The sequence below is a fragment of the Aulonocara sp. 'chitande type north' Nkhata Bay genome, linkage group LG7 (genome assembly GCF_057382095.1).
Source record: "Aulonocara sp. 'chitande type north' Nkhata Bay isolate Kocher_YH1m ecotype deep benthic linkage group LG7, A_spYH_male_GT1.1, whole genome shotgun sequence".
NCBI lineage: Eukaryota > Metazoa > Chordata > Actinopteri > Cichliformes > Cichlidae > Aulonocara > Aulonocara sp. 'chitande type north' Nkhata Bay.
Window position 1 is genome coordinate 66,548,786 of NC_141350.1, and position 15,342 is coordinate 66,564,127.

General features: G+C 41.6%; 1 protein-coding gene, 1 long non-coding RNA gene and 1 other non-coding gene across 6 annotated transcripts; 1 reads left to right on the top strand and 2 right to left on the bottom strand.

Annotated features, from left to right (window-relative positions):
• Positions 1–56: 56 nt before the first annotated feature.
• Positions 57–3,275, bottom strand: LOC147326726 (uncharacterized). Of its 4 annotated transcripts, none has more exons than XR_015130498.1 (5): positions 1,696–3,275; positions 1,092–1,217; positions 732–840; positions 505–626; positions 57–362 (listed from the first exon to the last, which is right to left on the bottom strand). It is a non-coding gene; the product is annotated as an uncharacterized LOC147326726 (long non-coding RNA). The 4 variants fall into 4 exon arrangements; XR_015130497.1 differs by having other exon boundaries at positions 1,092–1,222; XR_015130499.1 differs by having other exon boundaries at positions 1,092–1,212; positions 1,696–3,274.
• Positions 3,276–5,745: 2,470 nt separating this feature from the next.
• Positions 5,746–11,876, bottom strand: LOC147326727 (E3 ubiquitin-protein ligase TRIM39-like). Its single transcript, XM_086302661.1, has 2 exons — positions 11,782–11,876; positions 5,746–8,450 (listed from the first exon to the last, which is right to left on the bottom strand). Exons 1-2 carry the CDS (start codon positions 11,874–11,876, stop codon positions 6,857–6,859), a joined length of 1,689 nt encoding a protein of 562 aa, XP_086158787.1. The 3' UTR covers positions 5,746–6,856.
• Positions 11,877–14,958: 3,082 nt separating this feature from the next.
• On the top strand, positions 14,959–15,050 carry trnar-ucu (transfer RNA arginine (anticodon UCU)). Its single transcript is given in 2 exon segments — positions 14,959–14,995; positions 15,015–15,050. It is a non-coding gene; the product is annotated as a tRNA-Arg (tRNA).
• The last annotated feature ends 292 nt before the right edge of the window (positions 15,051–15,342 follow it).

Genomic DNA, 15,342 nt, shown 5'->3' on the forward strand with positions numbered 1-15,342 from the left:
GTGTGTTATACTTGTATAACTATGCATGTGACAAATAAAGAACCTTGAACTTGAACCTTGAACTTGGTGAACTTTATTAGTAACAAATGAGGTAAAAAAAAAACAACCCCAAAACATACAAAACACAGAAAGAGGCTCTCAGTATTCATTAATAATTAGAAAGAAACATTCTGGTCGTGGATTTTTACAGTCTTAGTTCCGCTCGCTGTCATCATTATAATCATCATGATCAATGGCGAGGTCCTGAGGTGGGCGGGGCTGTCTCTGGTGATGTCACCATGAAGGAACAGCATCTGGCACGTGTTGGTGAAACATCCCAGTACGCTGGTGTAGTTTCCTCTCCAGCTGTTTGACATGTGACACTTGAACATTAAGGGGAAGAAGAAGAAACAGTGTTAGGTCAGGTGACCACATGGTTTCTAAAGTAACTGACAGGAAGTAACCAGGCCGTCAGAAATGGATGGCATGTGTTTAGAGTTACTGGAGTTGGGTAACTGTACTTACCAAAAGCAGAAGCACACAGATGAAGGATCAGATGCTGAATGTTGCAGAAACATGCTCATGTGTGGTGGTCATTCAGTGCTGCTCCAGCAGGTTAGACAGTCCAAGACTGATATGCTGCCCATCTGAGAGTTTGAAAACACACATGCAAAGATTTATTTTGTGTTACAGTCAAAGTTGGATGTTCATTTTTGTCCTTTAAAAATGTTTGTGTATTTGAAAGCACTAACATTTAAGGATGACTTGGATCGTCTCCTTTAAAGGGGAGACAAGTGTATCCACTGATCCACGTCACTTTACCTGGATGATGACTCCTCTCCCCCTCACTCAGAAACACTCCTAATATAACCAAGCAAATAAATAATATTGAAGATTTACTTACATCATTACTAAAACATCAAAAACATCTCCCTTTGATTCTATTTCTTCATTCCTGCTGAACATCAGGCAACAAATATCTCAATAAATCACAGTAAAATGTAAAGCACATGTTTTCTCTGCTTTGTCTAACCTCTGCAGAGCCTCTGTCAAGAAAAACACATCTGTAAGCATAAAACAAATATACATTCATAACACGTCACTGGACAAACCTCGGTCAGTTGATTTCCTCTGTGCAGTGCAGATGAGCATCAGTCAGCGAGTGACTCTGCTGGTTCTTCTGAGGAAACACCACCATCTCTCCACACCGTCACCATCTGTGAGCACAAACTGCTGCTCTGCTCTGCCAGCATGTAGGAATCACATATCACACACAGGGGTGAAGAAACATCAGAGCTCAACTTTGGATACTTTAGATCTAAACAGATCAAAGTAGCTCTTAGTTTCAGCAATCAGACAAACAATGATACCAAACTGATTCTGTATGAATACAATATGGTATTTTCAATACAGGTGTCAAATTAATTTATTAAAACTAATACAGATATATGTATATATTTTTTGATAAATTAGTTTGCTAAATTATAAGGATATATTTTTTTTTTCATTTAACAATTGCAACTAAAAGAAATTAAATATTGAACAAAAATATATTGTCACATTCTTTGCATGCTCAGCACGCTGACAGACTTGAAGTTGCTACAGATTTTAAGAAGTGATAATTATAGGGAAGAAACTTCTCTTTTTCATCCGTTTAATCAAACATTTGATGCCTCAGCTGTCTCAGTCCTATAGGGTTCTGCAACTACAACTAACCTGAGGCTTGGATTTGGCTGCAGGTGCCCCTGTACATCCTTCTCAGCAGCACACATGTGGGTACCATTTAATCCCACTTCTTCCTGAGCTTTGCTTCATCACAAGACCAAAGGTGGCATCCCGTGTCACAGTCTTATCATCATCCAGAAGAAACATTTGAAGAAACATCATGGAGAAGAAACATTTATGCGCCTCCTGGTTTTGTTTTCTGATCCTGCGAAAAGACTGAGGGCAACAAAGCCCAGAGAACACGAGATACACAACATCCAACATTCAGACTCAACAGCCTCCATAAATGAAGAGCACCAGGTTGGTTCAGTTATAGTAGATATAAGCATACTTCACATTACTGGGTATGAATAATAATGAGGAGGCAAACTTTGACGATGCAGAGCATGATGTCCCATCATCAGACTGTAAACAAACATCCACCAGGCTTCTTTGTTGCCAAAATTGATGATTCTCCCATCAGGGATCAGTAACAGTATTAACCTGTGGTATAAGCAGCAGTCACTGAAATATTACTGTTTCAGATAAGAAATCTAGCACATAAAAACCAGGGTGGGAGGGATCTCTGCAAACTGACTTAGGTCTGCAAGTGTGAAGCTCAACAAAAATCTGACTCTCCAGTCACAGACAAACAAAAACTCCAGCTGGGAGATAGAAAACGCTGTCTGGGTCCTGCTGGATGTTGCTGGTCAGAGTCCACACATTAGCAGAGTGCTTCTTGGTCCCACTGACCCATGTGGACAGCGACTGTGGAGAACTGTTCTGGAAAACAGAGAAGAGAATTAAAATAACAAAAAGTAGCAGCAGTTCAGATCTGATTTAATTTAATTTCCTTCACACAGCACATTCGTCCAGGCTGACAGGTAAACATAGAATTAATCTCAGGTAACATGACTCATAGTAGAGATTCAGTAAGAAAGATTGCAGGCTCTAATATTATTACCACACAATCCAAGGACACACCAACAGCTCCGATTTGTAGAACTATTTAAAGAAATGTCTTCTGAATATTCAATTCAGGTTCACAGTGGGAGGGTGGGAGGTGTCGTGGAATTTTTTAAATAAAGTCTGCAACACAGAAAGAGCTGTGATCAAGCTATTTATTACTGCGCCAACACACATCAAACATCACAGTTCAGTCATGTCAGCGCTGCCACAGAAGTGGTGCTCCTACTCCTTTATGCATTCCAAGGAAGAGGGAGGAAGTTACAAACGGATCGTACCACACTTCAACGGATCAATGGTTATGCTGTTTTGTGGCCTTATCAGCACCTGTAAAGGGAGTTGTTTTCTCAAACTGCTGACGCTGAAGTAAGTTCATCTAGTTTTAGAAACTTTCACTGAACAGTAACAGTGTCACAACTAAGCATATGCATAAGCACTTAAATACTTTAAATGAGAATAACAGAAAATTTCTATTACAGAGGCTAGAGCCTGTCCCAGTAGTCATAGGTAGAGCACACCTGGACAGGTCACCAGTCTGTCAGAGGACTAACACAGAGACAGACACGAGAGTAACAAATCTATTTAAAATTAATGTAAGTTTGCTGCAGCTGTATGTATGAACATGTGTTTCTGTGCTCACAGTCCACCACTCAGGAACCTGCAGTTCACTTTAGTCAACTTTAAACAGACCTCACAAAAGGCTGATGTGGCTGGATCAGTAGTCTGATTTAAGTACGATACCTTTGGCCAGGGATTAATCTGGTGCATCGCTTCACTGCAGTCTTACGTATTTTCCCCACACCTGAATAAAAAATACTGATATATACAAATAACAGCTTCAGCTGATGCAGCCTGACTCAATCCTAAATGTTCAGCACACAGAGACACAGAGGTGCCGTTTAAAGTTTAGTGTTAACCTGAGTCACTGATCATTCGCAGTATTACAGAGTCTGGCAGTCTTTGCATGATGTCCACGTCACTGTAAGTTTCTAGCTGACTCTCAGGTGTGACAGGTGTGCCAGCAGGAAAGAGTAATAATAACCTGCATCCTGAGGTTTGTCATGCAGGACTAAAGAAGCCAGGCTTTGTTCACACAGCTAGGATTGTATTTTACACTGACCCTGGGTCAGTATAAGTATCATACAGTTTAAACGAAGCACTGAAACTTGCACATATTTATTACAGATGCACTGAAGCTAATCGAGATATTTGCTGTCAACCTGTGGCTGCGATTAATCACTTTACTGAAAACTTTATTAACTAGTAACTTCATCAGTCATGACAGAAGCTAATATTTCTGTGCTAACATCGTTTAACCAGTAACAGCTTTACTCCAATATAAGCTAACGTTTACACCGTAACTTTAAGCTAGCACCATAAAGACTGTAAAACACGTAATAACATCTACAAATGCATCTTAAAGCTGTTATATTAGCACTCGGTGTATTACTAACATAACCACATTAACATTACTGACACTCGCTGACTTTTAATAGTCATTCTATAAATGCTGTCCGTGTAAATGGTCTTACCTGTACACACTGCATATCCACCGGATTCCAGCCAGAGTGGATTCTGGAGTCTTCCACACTCCTGTTAGTGATCCTCCATCTGGATGGATGAGAACAACCTTCTGAACAATCTAGCAGGAGATGGCCCATATCTATGGGACTGATTTGTGCTAATAACGCCCATTGTATGGACTGATAACAGCCGAAGCGGGTGAATAAAGTCACCCAGTAGCTAGCTGTGCCATTACCCAGCATACACCACTCCCTCCATAAATGCAATAAACGATACAAAAGTATTGTTCTACCTGTTTTTCAGGTAGTTGTGTTCTGTATACGTCACTACAATGTGATTTGGAAAATGTCTAAATATACAGACAACAGGCACTTCCGCGGCAATCTCTTCAATCGGAGGACCCTTCACGTCAATTCCCGACGCGAGGGGTACCCTGCGCGTCCATAAGTGAAGCAGAGGGAGCCTGACCATGCGTCACACGTTTGACGAGTTGGGAGTGAGAACGTGTTGTCACTTCAGTCTTCAGCACTTCCTCAAAACATGAAGAAATCCTTTCTCCTTACAAATATGTCTGCCTCAAGGTTTTATGACAACATGATTCTTTGATGAAAATTCATTGTTTACGTTTATTGGTAAATATTGACCCTTGAACCACATCTTCACACTTCAACAACACTGATACACACTGTGAATGTGTATGCCAGTGTTGGTGGTCATCTCAAGTTCACTGTACAGATAAATCCTGTGAGTCTTTGGCACACCTTTGCGTTCATTGAACGTCTTCTTCCTTTTGATCAACTGATGGTCAAGTGTGTGGTGTTCCTGTGGATAACCAATCCTCCTGACATCACCACCGCGTTGCTTTTATAGGAAAATATGTGAAAGGAAAAATGACACAACAGCAACAAAGACAAAACAATGTTTACAATTAAATACATGAAATACTTTTAGGTTCATGGTCATTCAGCTGGCCAAAGAACCCATCTACTTATACAAAATGATAAGGCTGTACGGTGAGTGATGGCTCAGATTTTAGTATAAAAATGTGAATTCTGTTTATTTGCCAAACAGTTTTCTTCTTTTAAACAGTTTTTTTTTTGGCCGATTTAAAAACACTTGGTCTGATAAAGTTCCTCAGCACTGTACATAATCAAAACTAACAGTCAAATAAAACTATCATGACTTTTATAAAATTTTAATTGTACACATTTTCAGAAAAACACAAACTTGTCATAAAAACCATTTTAAAGCACTAAAATCTTTGGAACAAAGTTTCTGACAGTTTGCTTTTCCTTTAGTGTTTGTAATGTGCCAGTTCAGAGGATGCTGTGGATGCTGGTAAATGTTATTTCTGTTCTGGTTTGTAGCTTAACCATTTTTGTGCTTCCAGTTCCATTTCTTGATCGCCACTGAATTTATTTATCTGTGATGGCTGGAACAGAAGTGCTGCAAACAGACTTCCTTACAACTTCTTCCCTTGCAAAAGGACATTTTATTTGCAGTTATTGAGTACAAGAAACTTCATCAAGAGTTGCTGAAACAAAGCAATTCTTTTTATTTGCTTCTCCCAGATCACAAACCTCAACATATACATGAACAGGACGGGACAATTAAGTAAATAATAAACTAAGAACCAAACAGAACATAGAATAATAATCAAAGATTCAGATTCTACAGAAATTCAAAACTCTGGCTTCGATTATTTACACACACAAACACACACACACACACACACACACACACACACACACACACAAAGAATCCATATTTTTTCCACATTTCCCTTTTCTGTGATGTTTAAACAGTTTTAACTTCCTAGGATCTGGTGTCTACATATGTGGACATCACATTTTGGGTCGTCTAGGGTCAGGTGGCGCCAGTGTCCGGCAGCCTCGCCTCTGTCAGTGCGCCCCAGGGCAGCTGTGGCTACAATGTAGCTGCCATCACCAGTGTGTGAATGTGTGTGTGAATGGGTGGATGACTGAATGTGTAAAGCGCTTTGGGGTCCTTAGGGACTAAGTAAAGTGCCTTGAGGCGACTTTTGTTGTGATTTGGCGCTATATAAATAAAACTGAACTGAATTGAATTATACAAATACAGGCCATTTACCATTTACCATTCAAAATACCTTATTTTGCTCTACAAGGGCCAGATGTCCACTTACGAGGCCGTGATACTGCAACTGTTCTATCGAAATTTAAATGTCCTCATATGTGGATCTCATTTTCCTCAAAAACAAAAATCAGGCTAAAAGAAAAAATCACGTATTTCTTTATTTTACATTCATCAGGTCCCAATCACCCTAAATAGCAAAGGGTCAAAGGAGCTTGCAAAGAAAAGCGTCTGGACTTCTTTAAGTTGCTTGAAGACGTCCCATCTGGGACTCTCCACCATTTGACCTTAGAACTGAAGAAGCTTCTCGGATGAGAGGTGAAACGTCTTCAAGCAACTTAAAGAAGTCCAGACGCTTTTCTTTGCAAGCTCCTTTGACTACGATGACCTGGATGACTGAGAACCTTCACAGACCTAAATAGCAAAGAGAAATTCAAAATTAATGCCATGATGGAGTTTGGGTCTTAGGAGCTTAAAGGAACTGCTTGTACATCATAAAAAAAGATTATGACACAAAATCTTGAAAAAGTTGATAAATATGAAAAAGGTGTGCACATCATTATCATTCTGGTTATTGTATTACGCAGCCGAACCCACCAGTGTGGATGTTATTACCATCATTGGAACAGGGACTGAAGAACAGGTAGAGCTTCTCAGTGAAGGAGCAGTCAGAGAAGGAGTAGATAAGAGCTGCAGTGCTGACGTCATAAAAGCAGACCAGACCCTCGTCGTAGTGGACGTACACGCCCACCTTCACAGGCTTCGACCTCAGGGACAGGTGGACTGCCGGCTCCGTGGAAACTACATACCCATCAGAGCACAAACATAAAGTCCAGAAACCGTTGCTAGAACTCAGCTGGACTTGTCCTTTCACATTATCCTTCCTGGTCACTCCTAAAGTCCATGTAGACCACTTGTCAACCTTGACCTCAAAATAAAATCTTCCAGAAGAGTAACCCAGATTTGATAACACACATCTACAATCATTCCCTTTATACTGGGGGGGTCTGGGGTGAACCGTATCAGGATCAAGCATGGCATAACATCTGTACCACTGGACTCTCTTCAGCTCGTCCTCAAACAGACTCTTCATCTGGTCATTTAGCTTCTTCTCCACCTGACTCACAGCTCTCACCACCATCCCTTCATATGAAGGTGGATGGATACTGGTGTTGGTCCAGTCTTTAGTGGGTGGAACAGCTTTCACAGAAGAGAAGTTGTGGATGAACTGGAGGTGGTCTTCTGAGCTTGAGAGTTGCTCCATCTCAGAGCTTCTCTTCGTCAGCTCAAAGATTTCCTGCTCGAGCTCCTTGATGACGTCTGCAGCCTGTTTCTCTGCTGTTCTCTGCTTCTCTTTGACCGCCTCTGTCAGCTCATTCAGACCTCTCTCTATAGACTCCATCAAATCAACAAAGAACTGAACACCCCCCTCCAGCTCTCTGTCTGCCTCTTCCTTACTGAGCTGCACAGAGCGTTTAACCTCTTGAATCTTCTCCAGTCTCTTCAGGATCATTCCTTGAAGTTCAGCCTGTGTCTTCACCAGCCCTGCCTTCTTCACTTTGTATTCCTCTTTCAGAGGAACAACATCATGGCACTTGTGGTCTGAAACAGAGCACACAACACAGACACACATCTGATCGGTCTTGCAGAACATCTCCAGCGGTTTATCATGTTTTGAACATATCCTTCGTTCCAGGCTCTTAACAGGGTCGATCAGCTGATGTCTCTTTAGGCCTGAAACAGTCTGATGAGGCTGCAGGTGAGTCTCACAGTAGGAGGTCAGACACACCAGACAGGACTTCAGAGCCTTCAGTTTGGTCCCAGTACAAACATCACAGAGAACTTCTCCTGGTTTAGCAGACTGTTGCTCTGATCTCCTCGTGCTGCTGCTGCTGCTGCTGCTGGCTTCCTGCTGAGCTGACAGCTTGAACTGAGCAGCCATCTCAGAGATGAAAGTATTGACATGGAGCTCGGGTCTTGTGTAGTACTTCCTTTTACAGATGGGGCACTCACACAGAGGACTGCTGTTCCAGTGCTGAGTGATGCAGTTCTTGCAGAAGTTGTGTCCACATGGTGTACTGACTGGATCTGTGAACACTTCCAGACAAATGCAGCACAGAAACTGGTCCTCAGACAGCAGACAGCTGGCAGCAGACATGTCCACACTGGGGGGATAAATGGAGAGAAAGGAAAAACTGTAACTGCATTATCGTTCAATAATTCAGCTCACAAAAGTCAGACAATGTGTGGAGGCTATAATTTACTTGATTTCTTTGTTATGTTTTCTTCCTCCTATTCACCTCTAATTTTGGAAGTAGAAGTACAAATACTACTGTTAAAAAAAAGTAATCTAGTAAAAGTTTAAGTACTGTTGTCAGAGTCCAGGAGGCCATTTATACGAACAGGGAACGACCATCTCTAAATCGAGGAGGGGCCTAAGGGTACATCTGTCATGATCTTACAATGCTGTGATTGCAGCCGTTCCCCAACTCTCTGTGAATGGGACTCATGGCCATTGACCAGTGGTTGTTGACTAATAGTCACGAGAATTTGCATTTTAACGATCATCATAATAATGATGAAGGAACTGACCTCCCAGCCCATTGTTCCTTCAGTGGGCTGGTTTCAGTCACTTGGATGAGTGACGAAACGTTTCTCCCACTGAAAACGTCCAGATGAACAGAATCAACTTTTGGGGAGTCTCACGCTGTGAGGTGTGGTTCCTAGGGGAGGAACCACACCTCACAGCTGGCCTGGGCTGCGGTGTCGCTGCACCCCCTTTCAACTGACGGTGCTGATGCACAGGATGGGGGAAGGGGACAATCCCCAGGTCTTCCTGGAGACCTTCCAGGCCACTGCAGAGGCATGACAGTGGCCTCTGGCGGAGTGGGCGCCACCACTACTACCAATACTGGCGGGAGAGGCTCAGACTGCGGGACCGAGTCTGCCGCCGACGTCGCGGGGGAACTGTCTGCTGGGCCATGCTGGACCTACTGGGCCGGGGTGGGCCTTTCGAGTGAGGTCCCATCATCTCTGGAAATTCCCACCATGGGAGATTTCCCACTGGAGCAGTCTCGTGATGACACCCTACGCTCAGCCTTCGACCAAGTGGTAGACATTGATGGTCATGTGGTGTGCCCTGAAGCCGTGTGGACCTACCTGCGCTTCGTATTGTGGAAAGATAGGTTATATCGAGTGAGTTGTGAAACACACCCAGTTGTTGGTGTCACAAAGCCGCCAAGAAATTATTTTCCAGGCGGCTCACTATACACCATGGCAGAGCATACGGGATATGACAAGACTCTGGAGTGAATAATGACCCGATTTTATTGGCTTGGAATCCAAGCAGATGTGCGCTGCTGGTGCGCATCCTGTCCAGAATGTTAACTTGTTAACCAGCCGGCCATACCAAAAGCACCTTTGCACCCACTCCCATTAATGGAGATCCCATTTTAGCGCATCGGCATGGACCTCATCGGGCCATTTTCTCAGAATGCACACGCCTATCGCTTTGTATTAGTTCTGGTGGATTGTGCAATGCAATACCCTGGAGCAGTGCCACTGCAATTTCTGCAAAGAGTGTGGTGCAGGCACTGTTTCAGGTCATCTCCCGAGTCGGTATTCCGAAAGAAATATTGACTGACCAGGGCGCGTTGTTAAAGTCTTGCACACTGAAGGATCTGTGCGAGTTATTGAGCAATAAATTGACTGGGCCCAACGTCTACCACCCTCAAACTGACGGGCTGGTGGAGCAGCTGAATAATAATCATTTTGAGATGCAGCCTGGCATGTTCATGGCCCTATAGGCTTCCTGAACATAAAAGGCAAAGGGAATTGGTTGAAATGCTAAGAATGGGAATAATAAAAGAGTCACACAGCGCCTGGTGTAACCCCATCGTTCTTGTGGTGAAGAACGATGGGTCTACACGGTTCTGTGTAGACTATTGCAAAGTAAATGAAGTGTCACGCTGTGATGCATATCCCATGCCACGGGTCAATGAACTCCTTGACCAGTTGGACACTGGATTTAACCAAGGGCTACTGGCAGGTTCCCTTGTCTGCAGAGTCCAAGGAAAAACGGCATTCTCCACTCTGTACCAGTTCAATACAATTCCATTCGGCTTGTTCAGATCCTCGGCCACATTCCAGCGCCTCATGCACTGGGCGCTGTGGCTGCATGCTGCATATGCTGCTGCCTACTTGGATGATGGGATCATCTATAGCAGGGGTCCCCAATCCCAGTCCACGAGGGCCAGTGTCCCTGCAGGTTTTAGATCTCACCCTGGGTCAACACACCTGAATCACATGATTAGTTCAATACCAGGCCTCTGGAGAACTTCAAGACATGTTGAACAGGTCATTTATCCATTTAAATCAGCTGTGATGGATCAAGGACACATCTAAAACCTGCAGGACACCGGCCCTCGTGGACTGGAATTGGGGACCCCTGATCTATAGTGACACCTTGGTGGAGCATGTGCAGCAGATGGCCGCAAACAAACCTATTTATCATGACTTGACACAATATCTGATTTAAAAAATGGGAAGATACATGTAAGCTTTTAATTTCCAGTTAATCAAACCTCACTGAGCAGTCCTTCCCTTTAAATCTACCTCTCTTCTTCTTTCTCCATCTCTGAAAGAAGTTAGTTCTATTTCTTTTCTCTCCCTGTGAAATACAGCAGCTGGACCTGTAGGGGCCATTTTTTTGTGTTGTTACCTTATGTGTACAAATAGGGGTCACCTTTTGTATTTTACAGTTTGGTGTGTTTCTGGGAATGTATTTAAGGTAGATACAATTAGCGCCAGGTGTTGCTGTTCGGAAAAACCACACAGTTTGTGACCACTGTTGTGATAAAAGACGTTGGATAAAGAGAGCTGTGCAAGAACAATTATAACTGATGGGATACAATACAAATGTTAAACAGACTAATTAAACATGAGCAGCTACAATACTAAATAATCTGAATCAAACAACAGAAGTGTCTTATTGAAAATCATTCCCACAGAGGAGAGCTGACCTCACCTCACACACCCACTACCTTTTTAAAGCTCCTCTGCCAATCACACAACAGAAGGCAGCAAACTGCCAGGTGACACTTCTTACAATAGAAACGTTGTATTTGAAATTACCTGCCACTTAAAAAGAAAGTAATTCCCTCATGTGCACTCTTCTTCAGTAGGGCTAGCTCGATGCTGAAATACCGTAACTTATGGACACATGCAGTTGTTCCGGTGTTTGCGTCAACAGAAAAACAAACAAACAAAAAACACTGTCCCACTTTGAACCCCTGACTATGGCACGCATCAAAAAACACTCAAGTCAAGTACAGATACCTGAAAATTGTACAAAATTCTAATTTTTTATAATTTTCCCACCTTTGCTTTTGACAGCAACTGAGAGTTTAATTTGACAAGACACAGCACAGAATAATAAACTTGAATTTTGCATCATTGCTGAATTTTCAATCCTTAAATTGAATCTGCTGCACTCACCGCTGTTCTGTAGAGGCTTTGCTGAGAAAGTCTCTCTGACTGACAGAGACACTTGTCTGCAGCCACCTGTTGGTCTGATAAACCCTCAGTTTCATTTCAGGAACATGACGTTGAAGCTCTTCTCCTCTTACAGCCGATTAATCCAGCTCTGTGCAGGGACAGATCTAGAGAAATTTTCTTAGGCTGGCATGGAAAAAGTATTTTGGAAACTAACTGCACCACATGCAGCACTATTATTTCTCTCAGTCTCAGAGCAGCATTTCTAATTTTGATTGAAAGTGTCAGAGAAAACGGCAGCCTCGAGCGAGCCGGGATACTAGTTTACAGAGGCTGTTAGAATTATATGTCTAACGTTAAAATGTTGGTGACACAATAATTTCATCCTAATGGTACTGACATATTCATAGGGTTCATTTTTGAGACAATATATCATGAGGTAGTTATGATTTTGCAAATATTCCACCTTGGAGTGCAGTTTGCACAAATTGTTTTAAAAATGCACTCAGCCTACAAACATTACTGATGAGTCAAGATCTGCACAAAGTGACAGAAACACTGAAGCAGCTCCACATTTTATTCTTATTGTCATGTATGTCCTATTTGTCAGGTGACAGAAGAACCAACACAAAGCTCAGAGAGTAATGGTGACACAAGATCACAGGTGGAATTGGAGGATGACTTGATGTTCATGACTGTATTTGAAGCACATGTGTGACTGCATGTATGTGGAATGTCTCACTGTTATTCATCAGGTGACAGAGGCAGCTCTGCCATGTTGTAGCTCAGAAAGCTCTGAAAGAAGCTTCAGTGCTCTCAGAAGACTAAAAACATGGCTAAGGTCAACAATGACTCAAATTTAAACAATGCTGTGTGTCCACCAGGAGACACTGATGTAAAACCAATATGCCAGCAGTTTATCTCAGTTAACGAGAGGAGCAGGCATGTGTTTGGCTCCTTCACATAGTGGACATTGAGTTGTTGTGGGACACCAGTAGTCCGTGTCTGTTGCTGTAACAGTAGTTCATGTTGAGAATAAAAAATCCCAGCTCACTGAGTTGATCGGGGCAATAGTGACTAAAATGTTGCATAATTTTGCTGAGAGATCTTTTACTTTGTGGTAATCTTAGACGAGTAGTTTTATGGACAAAAACCAGCAGGTCACTCAGTGTTTCCTTAGTGCTAATGTGTCAGAGATGTTGGTGTAATGTAATTGAAGTAATGTTGTTAAGTCCTTCAAGTCATATTCTTTTATTGTCATGACTGTATTCGAAGCTATTTTTATTTTTGTATGATACCTGATTTATATGGAATATGGTTGAAGTAAACTAAAGCCTGAAATACTTAGTCAGTCATTTGTTTAACAGTAATTTAACATTATATAATTCACATATAAAACTATGAATTGTAATTTTAAATGCCTTAAAAGCATGTAGAATAGCATGTGTAGGCAAGTATAATTCTCCTTTTTTTTAATCAAGAAGCAAAGACAAAAAGGAAAAAAAAAGAAACGGGGCAGGTTCGGTGCTTGAATCATCCGTCCCCACCAACGCCAAAACCAAATCTACACCCTTGCCAGGAAGTATAAAATCCAGAAAGCTGCACAACGTGTGGTGGCTGTCAGGAACAAAAATGTAAACGTAATGTTTGATGAGTTGTTGGGTTAACCCTGTGAGGTCTAAAATATAATTGGCCATTCTAAATTTAATCTTACATTTGTATTTCATCTTCAGATGGTTTTATTTTATTTCATTTCATCGTATTTTTTTTAACCTTGCCTTGTTTGGTATCATTCTTTTCAGCTCAACCTCACATGTCTGAATTTACAGTTATTTTTTCACTGTGTTGACACAAGTGATCCGAAATCACACGAAAAAACATAAACTCTTAGTCGTTATATATTGTTTTACTGTAAAAACTTATATTTAATTTTAATTGTTGCTGAGCTCAAAGTGTTAATGCCACCTTATTTTAATTTAATAATTTTAGGGTAGATCTGCCCTCGAGGCCACAGACCTGCACACGTCCATTTTTGCTAACATGAGTCCACCTGCACTGGCTGTGAAATCTTGATCTTTTGCTTCCACTCAGGGCTCTGTGGTGCAATGGAGAGCGCATTGGACTTTTAGAAGAGCAAAGAGGAAGTAAGTCAAAGGTTGTGGGTTCGAGTCCCACTTGAGTCAATTTCTATTAATTAGCACTTCATTGGTTCAGTGATGTGAAAGTGCCTTACCAATACTGTCTAACTCACCCTCTTTAGATCTGCCTGCAGCCTTGTGAACAGCCAATCATGTTATACATGTGACTCATGTAGCTGTTTCACTTGGCACTGCTGAAGATATGTGGTACAGTCACTGAGCTTCCTTTTTAATTTCAATTAGTCAGCTTAGTTAACCACTAACAGTAAATATGTATTTTACATGTAAATCAGGAGTTGTGTTTTAAAACCTTTACACATTTTCAGAAAAACATATGACTGCATCTACTTTTAGATCATCCAGGGACCCCTTATGATTTGTTTCTATGTCCAGTTTATATGTGGAGAATCTAATGCATCAGCAGGGGTGTTGACTATCTTAATCTCAGTTATCTAATGAATTCATCATATTGACTCATCTCTAACACAGAGTAAAACTCTACAAAAAGTTTTTCTCAAAGTTTCCCAAGCAAGCATTTTGAATCAAAAACACACGTTCCAGTTTCATGTCATTTTTGTACTCCATTTATGCATGAAAAGGAAAAACATGAGCCGCAGTCATTTACACTGGAGCAGAGCATCATGGAGGACAGCCATCTGTGAACATCACACTCTGATGCTGGAGAACTTGAGATGTATATTTAAGGTTTAAAAACAAGTTCAACTGTGCTTCACTGTCAGATTCTATCATGCCCTTCTGTGGCTGCAGGCTGCTGTTTGGGATCATCTCCACTAGAGGGTGTCTTGAGCGAGCAGCTGCTTCTCACCTGCTCACACACAGTTACACACAACAAACATAACATTAAAAAACCCCAAACATTAACATTATGTTGGTGCTGGATTTTTTAAAAAAGAGATTTGAAAACATAAGGACGGGCCTTATGTTTCAAATATGAATTTTCAACCCGTACCTGCTCGGCCATTCATACCTCAAAGTAATCAATCAATAGATAAACAATAAAATGACAAACTGAGCTTCAAAGGGCTCTGTGGCGCAATGGATAGCGCGTTGGACTTCTAGCAAAGAACAGAGGAAGGAATTCAAAGGTTGTGGGTTCGAGTCCCACCAGAGTCAATGCCTGTAATTTAAGTTCTATTAATAAGCACTTCAATTGATCAGTATTGGAAAACAGCTTTATTAAGGTGGTCAGGTCAAACACAGACCCATCACTCACATAAACAAAATCATTGACAGATTCTATCACGCCCTACTATGGCTTCAGGCTGCTTTTTGTGATACCCTCCACTAGAGGGCATCTTCTTAGTGGGCAGAATTACTCTGCTTTATATACAAATACTATATTTTATGTGAAATTAACAAACTGTTAAACAGAACCTGCAAAGTAGAACCTTTGTGATTTACACAA